Raw genomic sequence first — 17,349 nt, 5'->3', positions numbered from 1 at the left:
TGTAGGAGGAAGCGTAGGAGGCGTTAGCAAGTGTGGCGATGGTGGTCGCCAAGGCAGTAGCAGCGTACTGGTGGCGACGGCAATGGACGATGGCTCAGCAAGCGGTGTGAGCGCACGTGGCTTAACGCTCACAACTGCAACACCAACAGCAACAACAAAAGACACGCATGACCATGTCGATAGCACCAGTGGTGGTGCCAATTCAGCCAACACCAACAGCGGCAACAACAACAACAATGCACTGTATCAAAGTAATCTGAGTGATTGCCAGAATGTGAGCAGCAGTGGTGGCGGCACGACACGCGGCGGTAGCAGCGAGTTGAATGCCACATCTGTAGTCACGCCCGCCATAACGCACATCAAACAATCGCCAAGTCCAATGAGTAGCGGCGCTGCTGAGGCGACCGCGGTTGGTTTACAACAACAACAACAGCAGCAACGTCATCAGCAACAACATCATCACCGACAATCAGACGAAGTGCTGTTCGACGCCACGACCGCGTCAGCAATTGTGACACATCCCCACTCGACGATAGCGGCGCTAGATATGCAACACCAGCAGCAGCAAGCGCATGCTCAGCAGCATCATCAACTGCAACAGCAACAACAACAACAACACTTGCAAAGACTTGGCAGTTTAAGTAGCATCAGCAACACACCTGCAACTGGCGCAGCAACAGCAGTCGACACTGTTTCAGGTAGCCGTGGTAGTGGTGGTGCCGGCGTCGGCCATTCGGTCGGTGGCGAACGTCCGCCACCACCGCCGTACAGCAGCAGCGCTGCTGTCATGGCTAACAAAGCTTTCCATGCGGGCTCCTGTGCTGCGCACAGTATGGAAGCGATTAGCGGCGATGAACCGCCAGTAGCGACGCAAACCTCACGTCTAACGGCTTATGAGCAATTTCTGAAATTGTCTGCGCAAGAATATGCGACGACGACGTCCGATAATGTTTCAGTGCTCAATTTGAGCAGCATTGGCAAGGCGGTCGATAGCGATCTGATGTTGCGACACGTCAATGTGGCAGCGGCCATGGCTGCAGCAGCAGTGGGGAGTGGCGGCGCGGCAGAAGGAAGCGGTGTTGGTGTCGCTGATGGTTGTGAGCATAATTAATTTGTTGTTTTTTGTTCGTTTGGGAAAAAGTTGCGTTCTTTAGTAAGTAGTTTGCAGACAGCGCGGCAAAAAGAGCGTCAAATACGGATGTATGTGTGTGAGCTTCATATGGCGGTGTGTATGAAGACATTTGTAGGAAAATTGTACCAGAATTAGATGTAGTTATTTTGAGCTATCGCGTGAGAGCAAATGCGAAAATTCGGAAAGTTATTTCTTTTTGAATTTGGGTGCATTGGAAGCGCCATTCCGTTTAGGTGAATGAATAGAGCTGTGCCACAACACTTTATTTAATTAGGGACAGTACGATTTGTTCCGATGCCGCCTGAAGGCTTAAAATGCCCATTAATATAATTTAAGGCAAGCTGGTACCCACTGGAATCAATACTCTTATTGAGCTTGGACAATATGGCTTGAGATTTGCGGTGCATTTCGATATTGGCTGCGTCCATAAATTGCCGAACTTTGTGTGTATAGCATTGAACTTCGGTTGATAGAACAGGGAAAAGGGTTGGCAATCAAGGCACATTCATTTAAGGTGGTGGCACTAGACCAACAACAATGTGTTGTACGTTTCATTGTCAAAGCAAAGTATTGGTGAAGTAGAAACAAAGAATGAATTCGCCTTTCTTTCTGGGCTGACAGCCACATGGGCACGGCGAAAGCAAAAAAAAAAACAAATCAGCTGATTTACCGATATCACCTTTAATAGATTTGCTTAGTTGCGCACGTCACTGAATGAGTTGCTATGCTGACAACATTTTAGAAATAGTTGAAATTTTTTTATTTTGCAAAAAATTGTATTGTTTCTACACGTGGTTGTGCAAGTAAGGAATCATTAAAATTGGTTCATTTTTGACTAAGTTATGAGCAATTAAAAAAAATATGTTCTTATATAATTAAAAAAATCGATTTTTAGTCGAAAAACCAAATTGCCGATAAATCTTGAAAAAAAAAATTTTCGGGCGAACAAAAAAATACGTGTCTCATTATTTTGACCGGAGAGCAACATATTTGAGTTACATCGAAATCGAAGAACATGTCCCGAATAGCCCGGTTGAATTGAAATGGAAAGCATCAGTAACTATTTTGGTCCGGTCTAGAACGCTGCAGAACTGCCAAGTGTTTTGTGCCCGAACAGAAAACTGTCAAACTTTCTACTAACTACAGGACTAACTATCTCTATCTCTGACTCTGTCTCTATTCTTTCTTATATGTTTCTTTGATGCTTTTCTCCTCCCCTCCTTGATTATCTACACTCTTTCCAGAGCTCTAAATACATTGGGCTTTAAGCCTGAGTGTTTTAGAAGCCACCAAATCTCTTGGTGCTCCTTGGCTCGACCTATTCAAATTTCAAAATTTCAAGGGGCATTACAAGCCATTCACTGAATTTCCACAGCCATGTAATTTCTCCTCATTTTGCATGTTTTGTTAGTTTGTTGTGTATGGGAAAGGGAGATAACGTCAGACTTGTCCAAATTGCGAAAAATAAAGTAACTATTTTCACAAGGCGCCACCTATGGTTCTCAATTCGCCTTGTCGAAGTTCAAATATGTACCTATGCATGATTCATACACCATACACACACACATACTTATGCTTAAGTAAAGACGTACTGCTTGCCGCGCTGTCCAACAAGCCACATTGTTGTATTTGCATAGGGCAGGCACACAGCTACACATACATATACACATGTACATTTATATGATCTCAAAGAAAAGCAAGCAAAAACAAACTTTTTTGTGTTGAATTTCTTTATAAACTTGATTTTTTTTCTTCTAAACCCCAAATGCAATACAAGCAAATGCGCAAATGCCACTGACGCAATGCAATAAGGTAAAAGAAAACAATTATAATTGTAAAAAAATTAAAAAGTTACAAAAAATTAAAAAGTTACAAAAAAACTAAAAAAAAATACAAATTTAAAAAATATAAATTTATATATATGTATGTATATTGTAAATAATTTTAATTGTAATTAATTAAATTTACTTTTGCGTTAATGCATAAAACGCAAAGCGGAAGTGAGTACATATCCACGCCAATAGAGACCAGCAGCCGCGAAATCAAATATGTAAAAAAAAAAATATTAAAAAAAAAACAGTTTTTTTAAGATTTGACAATATGTTAAGAGTAAAAGAAGAAAAATGGCCGACACTGCTGCTACTACTAATACACACACACACACACACTCACATGCATGCACATGCATGTGCATCATTTCCCTACAAGACAGCTGACTATCATATAAGCACTCATATTATCATCATCACTATCCTCATCCAACTACACATTTTTGTTCTAGCCATGGGAAAGTTAGTTGATAGTTTCCCCTTGTCGGTGTGATATTCTACATATCTCTCTTTTACCAATAGCAATTTTTTATAAGTGAAAAATATATCTACTATGCTCTAAAGGCAAGGCAACTAAACATTTTTATTCTTACTATGTAATAACTGCTGACAACTAAACTCCTCATTGTCGTCATCACCAACTTCTCAGCACTAATAATCATATTTCTCGTTTTTGTTATCAAAAAGTAATCAGCGCTGATGGGCCTAACTACTCATTTTCGTCATCAAAAAGTAATCAGCACAAACTCCGCAATAACTCCCCATTTTCGTTAAAAAGTAATCAAACTGAGGATTTTCGTAAAATTGTTTTATTTAGAAATTATAAAATTTATATTTTTGTGTTCTCATCGAGATTCGAACTCACGAATTTTCAAAATTTTTTTGTTTTCATTAAAAAACTTTTACACACAAATTCGGTGTCTCATCCACGGAGATCCGAGCTAACGAATTTGCAACTTTTAGCCAAGCATCTACTCATTCGAGTATGGCGACCTTACAACGACAACAGCCAAATTTCACACTAGAACTTTTTTCAGAGCAACCATATTTTATTGTAAAAATCGTTAAAATGAATCAACACTGATGACAAAAACTCCTCATTTTTGTTAAAATCGTTAAAATTAATCAACACTGATGACAAAAACTCCCCATTTGCGTTAAAATTGTTAAAATTAATCAACACTGATACCAAAAACTCCTCATTTTCGTTAAAATTAATCAACACTGATGACAAAAACTCCCCATTTTCGTTAAAATCGTAAAAATAATCAACACTGATGACAAAACTCCTAATTTTCGTTAAAATCGTTAAAATTAATCAACACTGATGACAAAAACTCCTCATTTTCGTTAAAATCGTTCAAAAGTAATCGGACTAAGGAGTTTTTGTCATCATAAAATGTTTTATTTAGAAATATATAAAATTTATATTTTTTTGTTTTTATAAGAAAACTTTTACATATCAATTCGGTGTTTCATCCATGGAGTTTCGAACTTACGAATTTTCAAGTTTTACCCAAGCATCTACTCATTTGGCTATGGCGACCTTACAATAACAGCAGCCAAATTTCACACTAGAACTTTTTTCAGAGCAGTCACCTTATAAGCATACAAATGAGTCGCCTTGGCGTTTAAAGTATAGTAGTCACAATATATTTTTCACTTATATAAAATTGCTATTGGTAAAAGAGAGATAGAATTCACACCGAACAGAGGAAAAGAATATCAAATGAAATATTTGATTTACCCATTAAAAAATGTTGCATATGCTACCGGGTTGCCCATATTCGACGGACCCATGTGTTTTTTTTTTTAAATCAAAGAAAAACACATTTTTTTGATGTTGACGATAATAATCATTTTATCTGGTTCAAGTAGATTTGTTGAGATCACTTTTTGAATATGATGTCTTTCAAATGCCCGCCTTGAGCCTGTGCCCGTTTTGCAGCATTTTCCATAGTTTTAGCTAACATTTCGGCTGGAATAGCGGCTATTTCCTCACGGATGTTGTTCTTGAGCTCTTCTATGGTCTTTGGATTATTAATATAAACCTTTGATTTTAAATATCCCCACAAGAAGAAGTCAGGTGGCGTTAAATCGAGCGAACGCGGTGGCCAGTCAAAATCGCCATTTTTCGACATCAAACGACGAGGAAAAGAAAGAATTTCTTCAAATAATCGATTGTGGTGCGAGCTGTGTGTGGTGGAGCGCCGTCTTGTTGAAACCAGAACTGCCTCATACGCTTTTCGACGAATAATTGGCATCACAAAAGTGGTTATCATATCGCGATAACGCTCCTGATTGACGGTAACAGCTTGACCATCTTCATTTTCGAAGAAAAACGGCCCAATATCCGTTTTCGCACTAACGCCTCACCAAACAGTGACTTTTTCGTCGTAAAGAGGTACCTCCTGAATTTCGTGAGGATTTTCAGTGGCGTAAATATGGCAATTTTGCTTGTTTACCGTCCCATTCAATAAGAAATGAGCCTCATCGGATATGATGATTTTGTTCCAAAATTGCTCGTCATCTTCAGCCATTTCGATGACTCTTTGGGCCCATTCCAATTGACGAGGCTTGTCCGCAGGCAACAATCTTTGCGTCAATTGAATCTTATACAGGAATAAATGCGGATAATTCGTTGTAAAGTGGTCCGAGCAATGTCCAACTGCTGAGAATGGCGATTTTGGGATGTCCTTGGCGACGTCTCAACACTGGCCCGTACAAGAGCAATATTCTCATCCGATCGCCTTGGTCGGTTTTGATTTGGCCTCTTTGGATTAGAAAGAGCATCACCCGTCGAAAACCGTACGTACAAACGTTTAATGGTGTTCTTAGAAGGCGTACTTTTTACATTATATAATTTTTTATACGCACGTTGAGTTTACACAATTGATTTCTTTTGTTGAATGTAAATTTCAACAATTTGGGAGCGCTCGCGTGACGTGTACTGTTCCATGGTAAAAATCTGCTTGGACTGACGCTTCCAACGCAGTATGTCATTAAGCGATCTGACGTCTCTGTCAAAAGATACAGGGTTGCCAGATAGGTCCGTCGAATATGGGCAACCCGTATTCTGATAATGCGCCTGCATTAGAGACTAATAAAATACTTGTAAATGTGTTGGAATTTTTGTCAAAAGTGCTCAGCACTGTCTTGTAGGGTTGGTGTGCCAACACAAACACACACCCACACATAGACACATACATAGGCGCCTAGTGCATAGTGAAATAAAGAGAAATTTTTGTCTTTCGCTTTTTTTTCCTAGTTTTACGTACTTTTATGATTATTACGTTGGCTCCAACAAACAAACAAACATGCAAACATGCAAACATATATTTTATGGTGTATACTGACTTACAAATATTGCTCTTAATATTTTACGGTTGTATGTTTGTACGTGAATGTACATTTTTTTATTTGCAAAATATATTTACGTGTAAGTACGCATACATTTACGCATAGTTTTAGTGTTCTAAGCAATATTTTTTGCAATTTTTTTTATATAAATACATACTTACATACATAAATGTACATTTCTCGTTTTTATATATAAATGCGTTTTTTGTTTTTTTTTTCGTTTGTTTTTGTTTTACCATATTTTTAATATTTTAATACTTTTAAGATTACAAATCTTATTTTTATGGCGATCGATTAATTTTAAATGCGTGCATTGCTTTTTCTACATACACGAAAAACTTAAATTAATTACAAAACAAACAACAACAAATTTAAATATAAAAAATATGTACCATTCGTACGTTTTGTATGTGTAATTTAAATTAAACTTTTTAAATTTAATACTAAGATTAAAAATGATGTTCGTTGTAATTAATTGTTAAGTGCTATTTGTGCGTAAATTTAATAAATTAATTAACAAAAAACAAAAACAAATATGTATACATAAAACTAACTGCTGTAAAATATTAATAATACAACAACAACAAACAAAACAAATTAATAAGTAATAACTTTTTTTTTAAATTATGCTTCAAATTTTGCATGAAAAAGTAAGAAAATGCTGAAATTATTTTGAAAAAAGAAAAACAAAATACACAAAAAAAAATTCATGCAAAGTGAATTGAACCATCCACCGTTAATGAAATGCGAACTCTATTCAATTTAATAATTTTAATACGAAAAATAACTTAATTGTGTAAGTGTAAAAGCAAAGGAATACGTGAAATGTGAAAAAAACTAATAGCGAAAATAAGCAAAATTATTGAAAACTAATTAAAGAAAATATAAACAAAGATAAGTAAAAATTATCAACAAAATGTTGAAGTTGTATTTTAAATAATTAACAAATAATTGTAAAGTATTTTTGTTGATATTAAGTGACTTTTAGCTGAGAAAAGGAAGAAGAAGAAGCAAAAAACAAAACACGAAATCGAAAACGATTCAGAATATGTTAATAAAAATGTACTAATAGTAAGTTAATTAAGTTATTGAAATGAGAAACGAAAAAAAAAAAACAAAAAATTTATTTCAAAGAAAAAAGATAAAAAATCATAAACACGCAGCAAGGCAATTACACGTATGCTTATGTATTAGTGAGCATAAACACATTTTCAAGCAGAAAAAATAGTGAAGGAAATCATGGAATTTTTTATGCTTAAATTCTCTTAATCGAGCAAATCATGGTATTTTTTTTTATTCTACAATTTTTTTATCCAGGAAATAATGGTATTTCTTTTTTTCTTTTTGTTCCTTAAATTCTTTTAATCGAGTTTTAACAACAACAAAGTGCAAGCATTTCACTTCAACCGAATATATTGATATAATAATTTCTTTAGGGTATATAATAAAATCTTTTAGGGTTTTTCAGTAAGAGCGCTTCAACTTTTGAACTTTTTTGAATAAAACACAAACGGTTTGACTTTTTTAACTAATTTTTTTTTTATTATCGAGTTTGAACATATACATTTAAGTATGAAGCGTTCAATATTGGCTCTGAGCTCACAAATCGTCGCCGGCTTGTTACCGTAGACCAATGACTTCACATAACCCCAAAACGGGACGGCTTGTTAAATGGACCGTAAAATGGCCGTAATGCTCTTAAAGTAGCAGCAACAGAACGATTATTTTCATAAAAAATGTGCACGATTTGCAATCGTTGCTCAAGTGTGTAGCGTTCCATGATGAAATGTATACCAATGAAGTTTACAAATGACAAGCGAAAAATAAAAAATATTGCGTCGTTCGCCCTCCCTATCGGAAAAAAGTTGAAGCGCACCTATTGAATAACCAATACCTAAAATGATGAAATGATTTTCAACGATAAGCGCGCGAATTATAAAGGGTGGCTAAGTTTCGAGGGCCGCTGTTGATTTGGAATAAAATACAATTTTTTTTAAGAAATTGTTGTCATTTCTCCTTATTATGATAATATTGGTATGACTCAATTACGCATGGAACAAAATATCGGCCAATTGGCCGCCACTGCCTCGGCGGCACACCTTCATCCGATGCTCCAAATTTTCGATGACGCTAAGGCATAATTGAGGTTCTATGCCGTTAATGTGCCGAATTATCTCATCCTTTAGCTCTTGAATTGTTGCTGGCTTATCGATGTAGACCTTTTCTTTCAAATAACCCCAAAGAAAGAAGTCCAACGGTGTCAAATCACATGATCTTGGCGGCCAATTGACATCGCCGCGACGTGATTATTATTCGGCCATCAAATTTTTCGCGAAAAAGAGCCATTGTTTCGTTAGCTGTGTGGCAAGTGGCCTCGTTCTGTTGAAACCACATATCGTCCACATTCATATCTTCCAATTCGGGTTATAAAAAGTCCGTTATCATCTCACGATAGCGAACACTATTCACAGTAACTGCCTATTTTGCCTATTTTGGAAAAAAATACGGCCCAATGATGCCGCCGGCCCATAAACCGCACCAAACAGTCACTCTTTGTGGGTACATTGGTTTTTCGGCAATCTCTCTTGGATTATCATTCGCCCTAATGCGGCAATTCTGCTTATTGACGAATCCACTGATGTGGCGGTGCATTGTCATCAAGAAAAATTACTTTGTGACACCGATCGGCATATTCCGGGCGTTTTCGGTGTATAGCGCTGTTCAAATCGGCCAATTGTCTTTGGTAGCGTGCACCGTCAACTGTTTGACCTGGTTTTAATAGCTCGTACCAAATCATACCACGCTGATCCCAGACAACTCACAGCATTGCCTTGCGGCCGAAGCGATTTGGTTTGGCTGTTGTTTTTGGCTTGTGGCCGGGTGGACCATACGATCGTTTACGCTTGGGATTGGACAAATACATCCATTTTTCATCACCCGTAACGATTCGATGCAAAAAAGACTTCCTTTTGAACCGGGAGAGCAGCATTTCACAAGTGGTTTTTCGGTTCTCTTGCTGCCTTTCAGTCAGTTCATGTGGCACCCATCTTCCGACCTTCATCCAACAATTCTGCGTCCTCAAACTTTTTCGGTGGCCGGCCACGGCCCTCGTTCTCCTTGCTAAAATCACCACTTCGGAATTTTTCAAACCACCTGAAGCACTGTGCTCTACTTAGAGCATGTCCATCATGCTTATAGAAGGCATTTGATGAGCTTGAGAAGCGTTTTTCTTCAATTGATAACAGAAAATCAACGATGTCCGCAAATCGTTGTTTGAAGGCACGAAATTCGACATTTTTAAGAGGGACAAAAATGCTTTGTTGTATGAAAAGTAACAAACAATGAACTGAATATTGTTGACAGATGTTGAAGGTTTAAAAATACTCCTAGCGACATCTATGGACTAATAGTTAAAAGTCTCATTTCATAGGTATATATATGCATTAGGGTAATTTGAAAAGTCCGAACAAAAACAAAAACAACTTCATTGTTTGTGGTAAACCTCTTTTATTTTTCGACATAGTCTGGCTTATACACTTCTTCCAACGCCGTTTTAATTTGTTGATCCCTTCCGGCATTAAAATTCCCCAACATTTTTGTTTTTTCTTGATGCCACCCCTAAATTTTCTTTTATGTAAAAAATTATACTCCTGTTTTTTATTTCTTTTTTATTAAATTTCCTATTTTTTTAATTTAATTTTTTATTTTGTTTTACTTTCTTTATTTTTCTTTAATTTTTATTTTTCTGTTAATTTCTTAATTTTTTAATTTAATTTTTTTATTTTTTTTTTTATTTAAATTTTTTATTTCTTTTTTTTTTATTTAATATTTTCTCGTACTATCAACCCTTCGAAAATTCACGCACTTGGGGAAAAATCCACTTTTCCCTAAATTTGGCATTAGATGTTTACAGATCGATATCTCCGCTTTAAGTTTCCCTTCACAAATGTCCAAAATATGATTCCAATATAATAAAAAAAGATAAAAGATAGTTTTTTTTTATAATTTGTAACATTTTGGGGGATACCTATTAAAATATTATTTAATGTCCCCTTTTAATTTGATTAACTTAGCTTAAAAAAGGGCCCACTCTAATACAAAAGCATTCGTGAATTGCCAATCTAAAAAATTATGTGACCATAAATAATGAAACTAAAAAAAACAATCATTTGCGCCAATTTCGTTGCAACAGAAAAAAAAAACTTCTAAAATCAGCTAAAAATTCTGAAGTGTTGTAAAATTTGTAAAACCTTTCGGTTGAAAACTGAGTTTAATATTTCAATAAACAAGAAAAGCAAACAAGAAAATTCTAATTCAATCAAAGAAATAAATTCGAATACAAAAACTTTATATTTAAACCCATTTAACTTAACGAAATTCCGAAATTTGGAAATTTGGAAATTTGGCAGGTTATCTGAAATAATGTTAAATTTTCAATGAACGAACCTTAAACTTTGCAAAATTCCAGAAGCCTAAAAATTCTAAATAACTTCCGTAAAATTTTCATTTTCATTTTTTGTAAGCAGCGTGCAAATTTTCAGTAACACAAAAAAAACAACAATAAAAACGTTAATGCAGTTGAAGCACATAGAAATAATAAATAAGCGCAAACCATAAATCAAATACAGACAGACATACAGCAACAAAAAAAAACAACAATAACTTTAAAGAAAACTACAATAAATAAAATAGTTTATATTGCAAAAAAAGCAAAAGAAACAAATTAACAACCGATACAATGACACAATAATTAAACAATAAGCAAAAGTAATGTATGTATGTGTACAACAATAACAAAACAATCAAGAAAATAATTATTGTTATGGAAAATAAAAATGCAATCACTAAAATTGATGCCATCGCAAAGGATCAGATGCGAAATCGATTTGGGTTCAAATCTTTGAAGAAAGAAAATTTAGTACCAAAAATCAGATTCCAAAGCGGTTCAGGGTCAAATGTTAGCAAAAAAAATATTTAGTACCAAAAATTAGCTTCGAAAGCGAGCAACTTTTTATTTCCTTTTATTTGTCTACGAAAGTTTAGAAACTTTGCAAAGGTTTTTAATAGTACAAAAATGTATGTACATTTTTTTTTATATTTTATTTTAATTTTTTATTTATGATCAGAATTAGACTAATTGCAGGAAATCACGTCCGAAGGCCAAGGCTTGCGCTCTGTTGTCATTAGTTGTAGTAGTTTTCCGTCATCTAGCCATAATTTTAATTTCTAATTTTTTTATTAATTTATTTTTTATTATTTTTATTTATTTATTTTTTACTTTTTTTCTTTGTTGTTTTTATTGTTTTTTTTTTGTCAAGAAAAAAATGATGATGTGATGAAAATATGTTGCCAAAATATTATACTAAATATGGTTTTAAGTAAGAAATTCATAGATTCCGTCTTAAAATGCATAAAAAATTCACAAAAAATGCGGAAATACCTGCAAATTTTATAATCGCAAGGGAATTAATTTTGGTGAAGTATCATTTTATTGATTTTCTATATACTACTTTTCTACATGTTTTTTTTTTTCATTCAACGTTAATTTAAAAACAAATGTTAGTGGTGGTTCAAATGTATTTGGTGAAACTACTATTGGAACTTTGCTTTTGTGTCTCCTTTCTTAATAATTTTTACTTTTTTTATATTTTATATATATATTTTATATATATATTTTATTTTTTTTTTATTTTTTATATTTTTTTTTATTTATTTTTTATTTTATTTTTTACTTTTTATTTAATATTTTTTGCCTGAAAAAATTCATATTCCGTAAAATTAAAAAAAATACTAAATACTTATAGAAAGCGCAGAAAAATTTATTTTGGCAAAATATATTTGTTTGTTTGTTGTTCCATTTGTTCTGTTTTTCCTTTACTTTCGTGAGATTAAAAAATTCTACATTAAAATATAAGAAAATTTTATAGTAATAATGTTTAGCAAAATATTACTTAAATTTATTTGAACATTAAAAAATTTCCAAAATTGCTTTAAAAATTATAAAAAGTTGTTCATAGTAATAAAATTAATATTTGGTAAATTTTTTTGTGTTTTTGCTTATAAAAAGTAAGGATTATCCATTAGCTTCTATACACCAATCGCCCATCCTTGAGCCTTAACATCAGTAAAAGAGAGAAGAGCAGCAAAAAGGCTTCAGCGCGTAAAACTGTAATGTTCAAATAAAAAAGTTTTCCATACAAAACCGCAAAATTCGAAATTCTATAAATTATAAAAATATATTTTAATTTAATTTAATTTAATTTTAGTAAAACTTAAAAATAAATTTTTAATATATATTTTTTATTTATTTTAAAAGCTCAAGTGCAATACGAGTTTATATTGCAGAAGACTCAAATAAAATTGAATATTTTTTTTCAAAATTTCGACCCAAATCAATTTTGCAATCATTTCCGTAAAAAAAACCAGCACTTCTACATACAACATTTTCCATAACCAGCATATTTTTAAGAAATAGTAGACAATTCCGAAGTTTTAATTTGATACTTGTAAATCCCAAAATCTGTAAAAATTTATGACATCACAACAAAATGAGTAAAGTACGAAGTGGTCGAAGGAAGAAAATAGTGCCTATCAGAAAGAAGAGTTAAAAACTACAAAAACAAAAATCAATCAAGCATACCCGATAACGAAATTGTAAACCAAAAAATGTCTCTACCGAAAAAAAATGTAATCTACTTCTGCTTTAATATTTTATTTATTCTTTTTTTTGTACTATTTTTTCGTTTATCCGTATGTGCATATGTACATATAACTCTGCTTAAGCACTAATATTTTATTAGAAAAAACTTCGATACAACTTTTTCTGTTTGGAAATCATCAGCCACGGCAACAGCAGTGATTATTTTCTTGGTCATCTATTCGAGTTTTGCTAAATTTGCTAACTGATTTCATCTCCATTGTTGTGAAACTAAGAGGATTATAAAAATTTGTAAAAGAAAGTTGGCGATTATGATAAAAAATATATATACACACACATCTCTGTGGTGTGTACGATTAATTGCAACACACATACATCTAAACACAATTAATAAATAAATACAATAAACACAATAGTAAATAAATTACATGTAATGCTAATGATAATAATTAATTGTAAGTGAAATGAAATTTAAAATTGAAATAAAAATTTTCAAATAAAAATACCATAAAATTAAAATGGGTGACTTTTATTTCTTGGTTGGTTGGTTAGAGTGGTGATTCATCCAGAATCCAACTAGCGCTTCCGCACCATTTTGTTGCCACATCCTCGATACCAACTTGTTTAACAGTTACTTACAGCAAGACTTTATCCAGTCTGTGCGGTTTAGGAACCTTATTAGGCTGTTGACGTCTATGCCAGACAGTTGCTCGAGACTCTCGAACAACTGTTTACTCAGGGTTAACATTCTGTCCTTCCATAGGGCAGGGCATTCACAGAGGAAGTGGAAGATTGTTTCCTTTTTCTGCGGTTGTTTACAACTATGACAGTATGTGTTGTGAGGGATGCCCATTTTGGTGGCTTGTTCTCCGATAGACCAGAAGCCTGTTATGACTTCCGTTAGTCTACAGACGTCCCGTCGTTTCATGTTTATCAATGTCGACGATTGCTTGAGGTTGTAAGTGGGCCATAACGTCCTGCTGATTTTACATTTCGTCTGGTCTCTCCATCTGCGATTCGAAGGTATTTTAGGGAAATTGCATTCTTGACTGCACCTAATGGTATGAATACCGATTCTGCAAGAACGTTATTCATGGCAGATCCCCCTCTTGCCAGTTCATCGGCTTTTTCGTTACCTTCTATGTTCCGGTGTGCCGGGACCCAAATTAAGGTTACTTTATGGTTTTCACTCAAAGTGGTGAGGCTATTCCTACTTTGCTCCACCACTTTTGAGGTTGTTGTAGCCTGGATTCCAGTGCCTGGATTGCAGCTTGACTATCCGAAGGAATAGCGATTTTGCCCTTAAAAGAGAAATCCGTGTTTATTAGCCTACAAGCTTCCCCAATTGTCAGTACCTACGCCTGGAAGACACTGCTGGTATTAGGGAGACACACACATTTTTCAATTCCAAGTCTATGAGAATATATACCAGCACCAACACCACAATCCATTTTACTGCCATCTGTATAGACTGTAGTGTCGAAGTTGTTTAGAGAGAATCCCTTATTCCATTCTTAGATGGAAAGAGAGTGGCAAAATTCCTATTGAAAGTTACCGTCGGGACGATGTAGTCAGTCCTCACCGAGATTAACTGAGCTTGTCGCAACAATAGACTAGCGTGACCATACGTTTTTTCTTTCCAGCGACCCGCTTCATTTAGCCTAAATACACTCATGGTTGCCGTCTTCTTTATATGTAGGTCTATTGGAATAAAGTGTGTCAGTGCATTGAGAGCCTCTCTAGGACAAGATCTTATTGCACCGACCGTTATTGCACAGGCTGATCTTTGTATTCTGCCGAGTAATTTGGTATTATACTCTCTCCCTAGAGCTTTCCACCAAATTACCGAGCCATACGATTGAATAGGTCGTATAACCGCCTTATACAGCCATAATGTATGCTTAGGTTGAAGACCCCATCTTCTTCCAAGCATACGTTTACAGGCATATAAAGCAATTTCTGCTTTCCGCGTTCTTCGATGTTTAATTTCCAGCTAAGTTTGGATTCCAGAATTACCCCTAAGTACTTTGCACTGGGTGAAAGTGAAAGAGTTTGTCCGTTGATATTTGGTAGGGTAAAATTTGGTACCTTATATCTGGTGGTAAAAAGCATAAGTTCTGTTTTACGCGGGTTTAAACTCAGGCCACATCCTGTGGCCCAATAGTTAAGCTCGCCTAATGCCCTTCGGATGAACCCACTGATCGTGTCCTGACACCATTTATTTCTTACTCCACAGAATATATTACAGAAATATTCTACATGTTTTTAATTTATTTATTGTTTTTCTTTTTGTATACATCTCTAATTGGTCCACTTGCAACTAGTCACTTTTAAACTAGTGTGAGTTGTTACCTCAACTACACTTTCATGAACTATTATGTTTGCAATGCAGTTTAGCCCTTCTCTGCAAAGTAACTTCCAAGTAAATTGAAAATATTTCGTTAAAATGAAAACATTTTCTAGGTAGGTAGGTGAAATAGTTAAAGTACCACTCTGGTACTTCTCAAGTAGCACTAAAGCGCCGTTTTGATACCATTATGAGACCTCCAACAGGCAGATATCTACAACCAGCCAAAGCTGTTGATATAATGGAGGAGATTGATTAGATTAGGTTAGGTTAAAGGAGGTCTCTAAGGACAATTCAGTCCCCTTCTATTTTCTAATCAAAACTACTTTTTACTCGACATACGAGGTGTGTTCGAAAAATAAGGTAAATAAGCGTTTTAGCCTAAACGCCGAGCATATGAGCGGAGAGTGGAACGCGTTAGCTTCGTTATTCGTGCGGTGTATTTAGTCATGATACACCAAAACGAAAAAATGTGTAAAAGTTGGTTGCCTGTCGGCTAGCAATGGCAAGTCTCCGACTGTATTTCTAGCATGAAAAATCTCCTCATAAAAAAAACAATCGGCCTTTCTGAGTTGCCTTAAAACTGTAGGTCCCTTTATTTGTGGAACAACGTCTAGACGCACGCTACAAATAGGAGGAGAAGCTCGGTTAAAAAGCTTTAGTCACCAGGTCGTAGTGGACGGGAGAACACCATGCTGTCGCAATCGAATCGCATTTCAGTGGCTTGTATTCAACTGTTTATCGTAAATTTAGTTCAACGTTTACGTGACTTCCCAAATGAAGATTTAATTCCTTCATGGGTGCGAAGATTCCGGGCAACAAGTTCGATGACAAACAGCTTACTTCCGGGCCCAGTCGAACATCGCGAATATATGAAAATATTGAGCTCGTCGCCAGCAGTTTGCATGATAATGCGCTTCAGTTCCGGCGCACGAGAGCGGCTGCCCTGGGAGTTCCAAAAACTATTATGCTTCAAATGTTGAGGAAGAATCTTAGACTTCATTTCTTCATCATTCAAGTCATGCAAGCGCTTAAGCCTAACGATTAAAATTGGAGTCAAAATATTTGCGAGGCAATGTTGCAGAGATTCCGTACGGTTAACACTATCTTTAAGACTCATGAAGCCCATTTTCATTTGAATTTTATTGTTAATACAAATAAGCAAAATTGCCCTTATACTTTTAAAACAGCTACAGCCATTTCACAGCTCCGGACGCAAGGAGAGTAGACGAGGCAGTCTTTATCAGAACGCTAACTTGGACCTTCTCTGTCTTCGATGAAATGCTACCGTAGTTCCGGGGCAGAGGAAACTTCCAGGAGAGGAAGAGGATTGTTTTAGTGGCACACCACCCGACGCAGCAGACGACAGTCGCTGTAAGTGCGAAGGTATTTGAAACCCCACATCACAGCCACACAAAAAATTGGTATGCATTGTCAAGTACTGAATAATTGGAACACCTTTTTTTTTAAATTGCCAAGGGCAAGAAATTTCGGTGGACGGTTATTTTTATCGACGCATGCTGTGCGATTATTTTCTACCAATAATGAGAGAACAGCCTTCCATAGAGAACAGCCAGAGCGACCATAGCGATACTTCGCGATTTCTTTCCATATTTCCAATAAGAAAAGATTTGATTATTTTTTTTTCATATAAGTTTTTTATTGAAGCTATTTTTTGGGATTTCTCATTAAGACTTTTTCTTACAAAAACAAATGCATATTCGTACATTTTTTTATATTTTGTAGCGATTTCTTTAATATTATTTTATTATTTTTTGTTTCTTTTTATTTCACACTTTAATAAATTTTCGTCGTTTGAGGCTTAGTTTAGTTAAGAAAGTTTTTTTTATGCATTGACGATGCAAAGTGAATGATTTTCTTTTTTATTTTACTTAATTTTTTATTATATTTTACTTTTACTTTCGAGCACTTCACTTTTTGTTCTGCTGATCACTACTGACTGAACTTATTTGTTGTTGTTTTTGTTTTTCTTTCGGTAAATAATTACTTACAAGACAGAAAC

The 17,349-nt window shown here is 34.9% G+C and overlaps 1 protein-coding gene across 1 annotated transcript; it reads left to right on the top strand.

Moving 5' to 3' along the window:
- Window positions 1-75: 75 nt before the first annotated feature.
- On the top strand, window positions 76-10,995 carry LOC128857144 (uncharacterized protein DDB_G0274935-like). Its single transcript, XM_054092743.1, has one exon. It carries the CDS (start codon window positions 83-85, stop codon window positions 1,109-1,111), a length of 1,029 nt encoding a protein of 342 aa, XP_053948718.1. The 5' UTR covers window positions 76-82; the 3' UTR covers window positions 1,112-10,995.
- Window positions 10,996-17,349: the final 6,354 nt, after the last annotated feature.

The sequence above is a fragment of the Anastrepha ludens genome, chromosome 3 (genome assembly GCF_028408465.1).
Source record: "Anastrepha ludens isolate Willacy chromosome 3, idAnaLude1.1, whole genome shotgun sequence".
Lineage (NCBI taxonomy): Eukaryota > Metazoa > Arthropoda > Insecta > Diptera > Tephritidae > Anastrepha > Anastrepha ludens.
The sequence above is the reverse complement of the archived record's forward strand: the minus strand, read 5'-3'. Positions and strand labels throughout refer to the sequence as shown.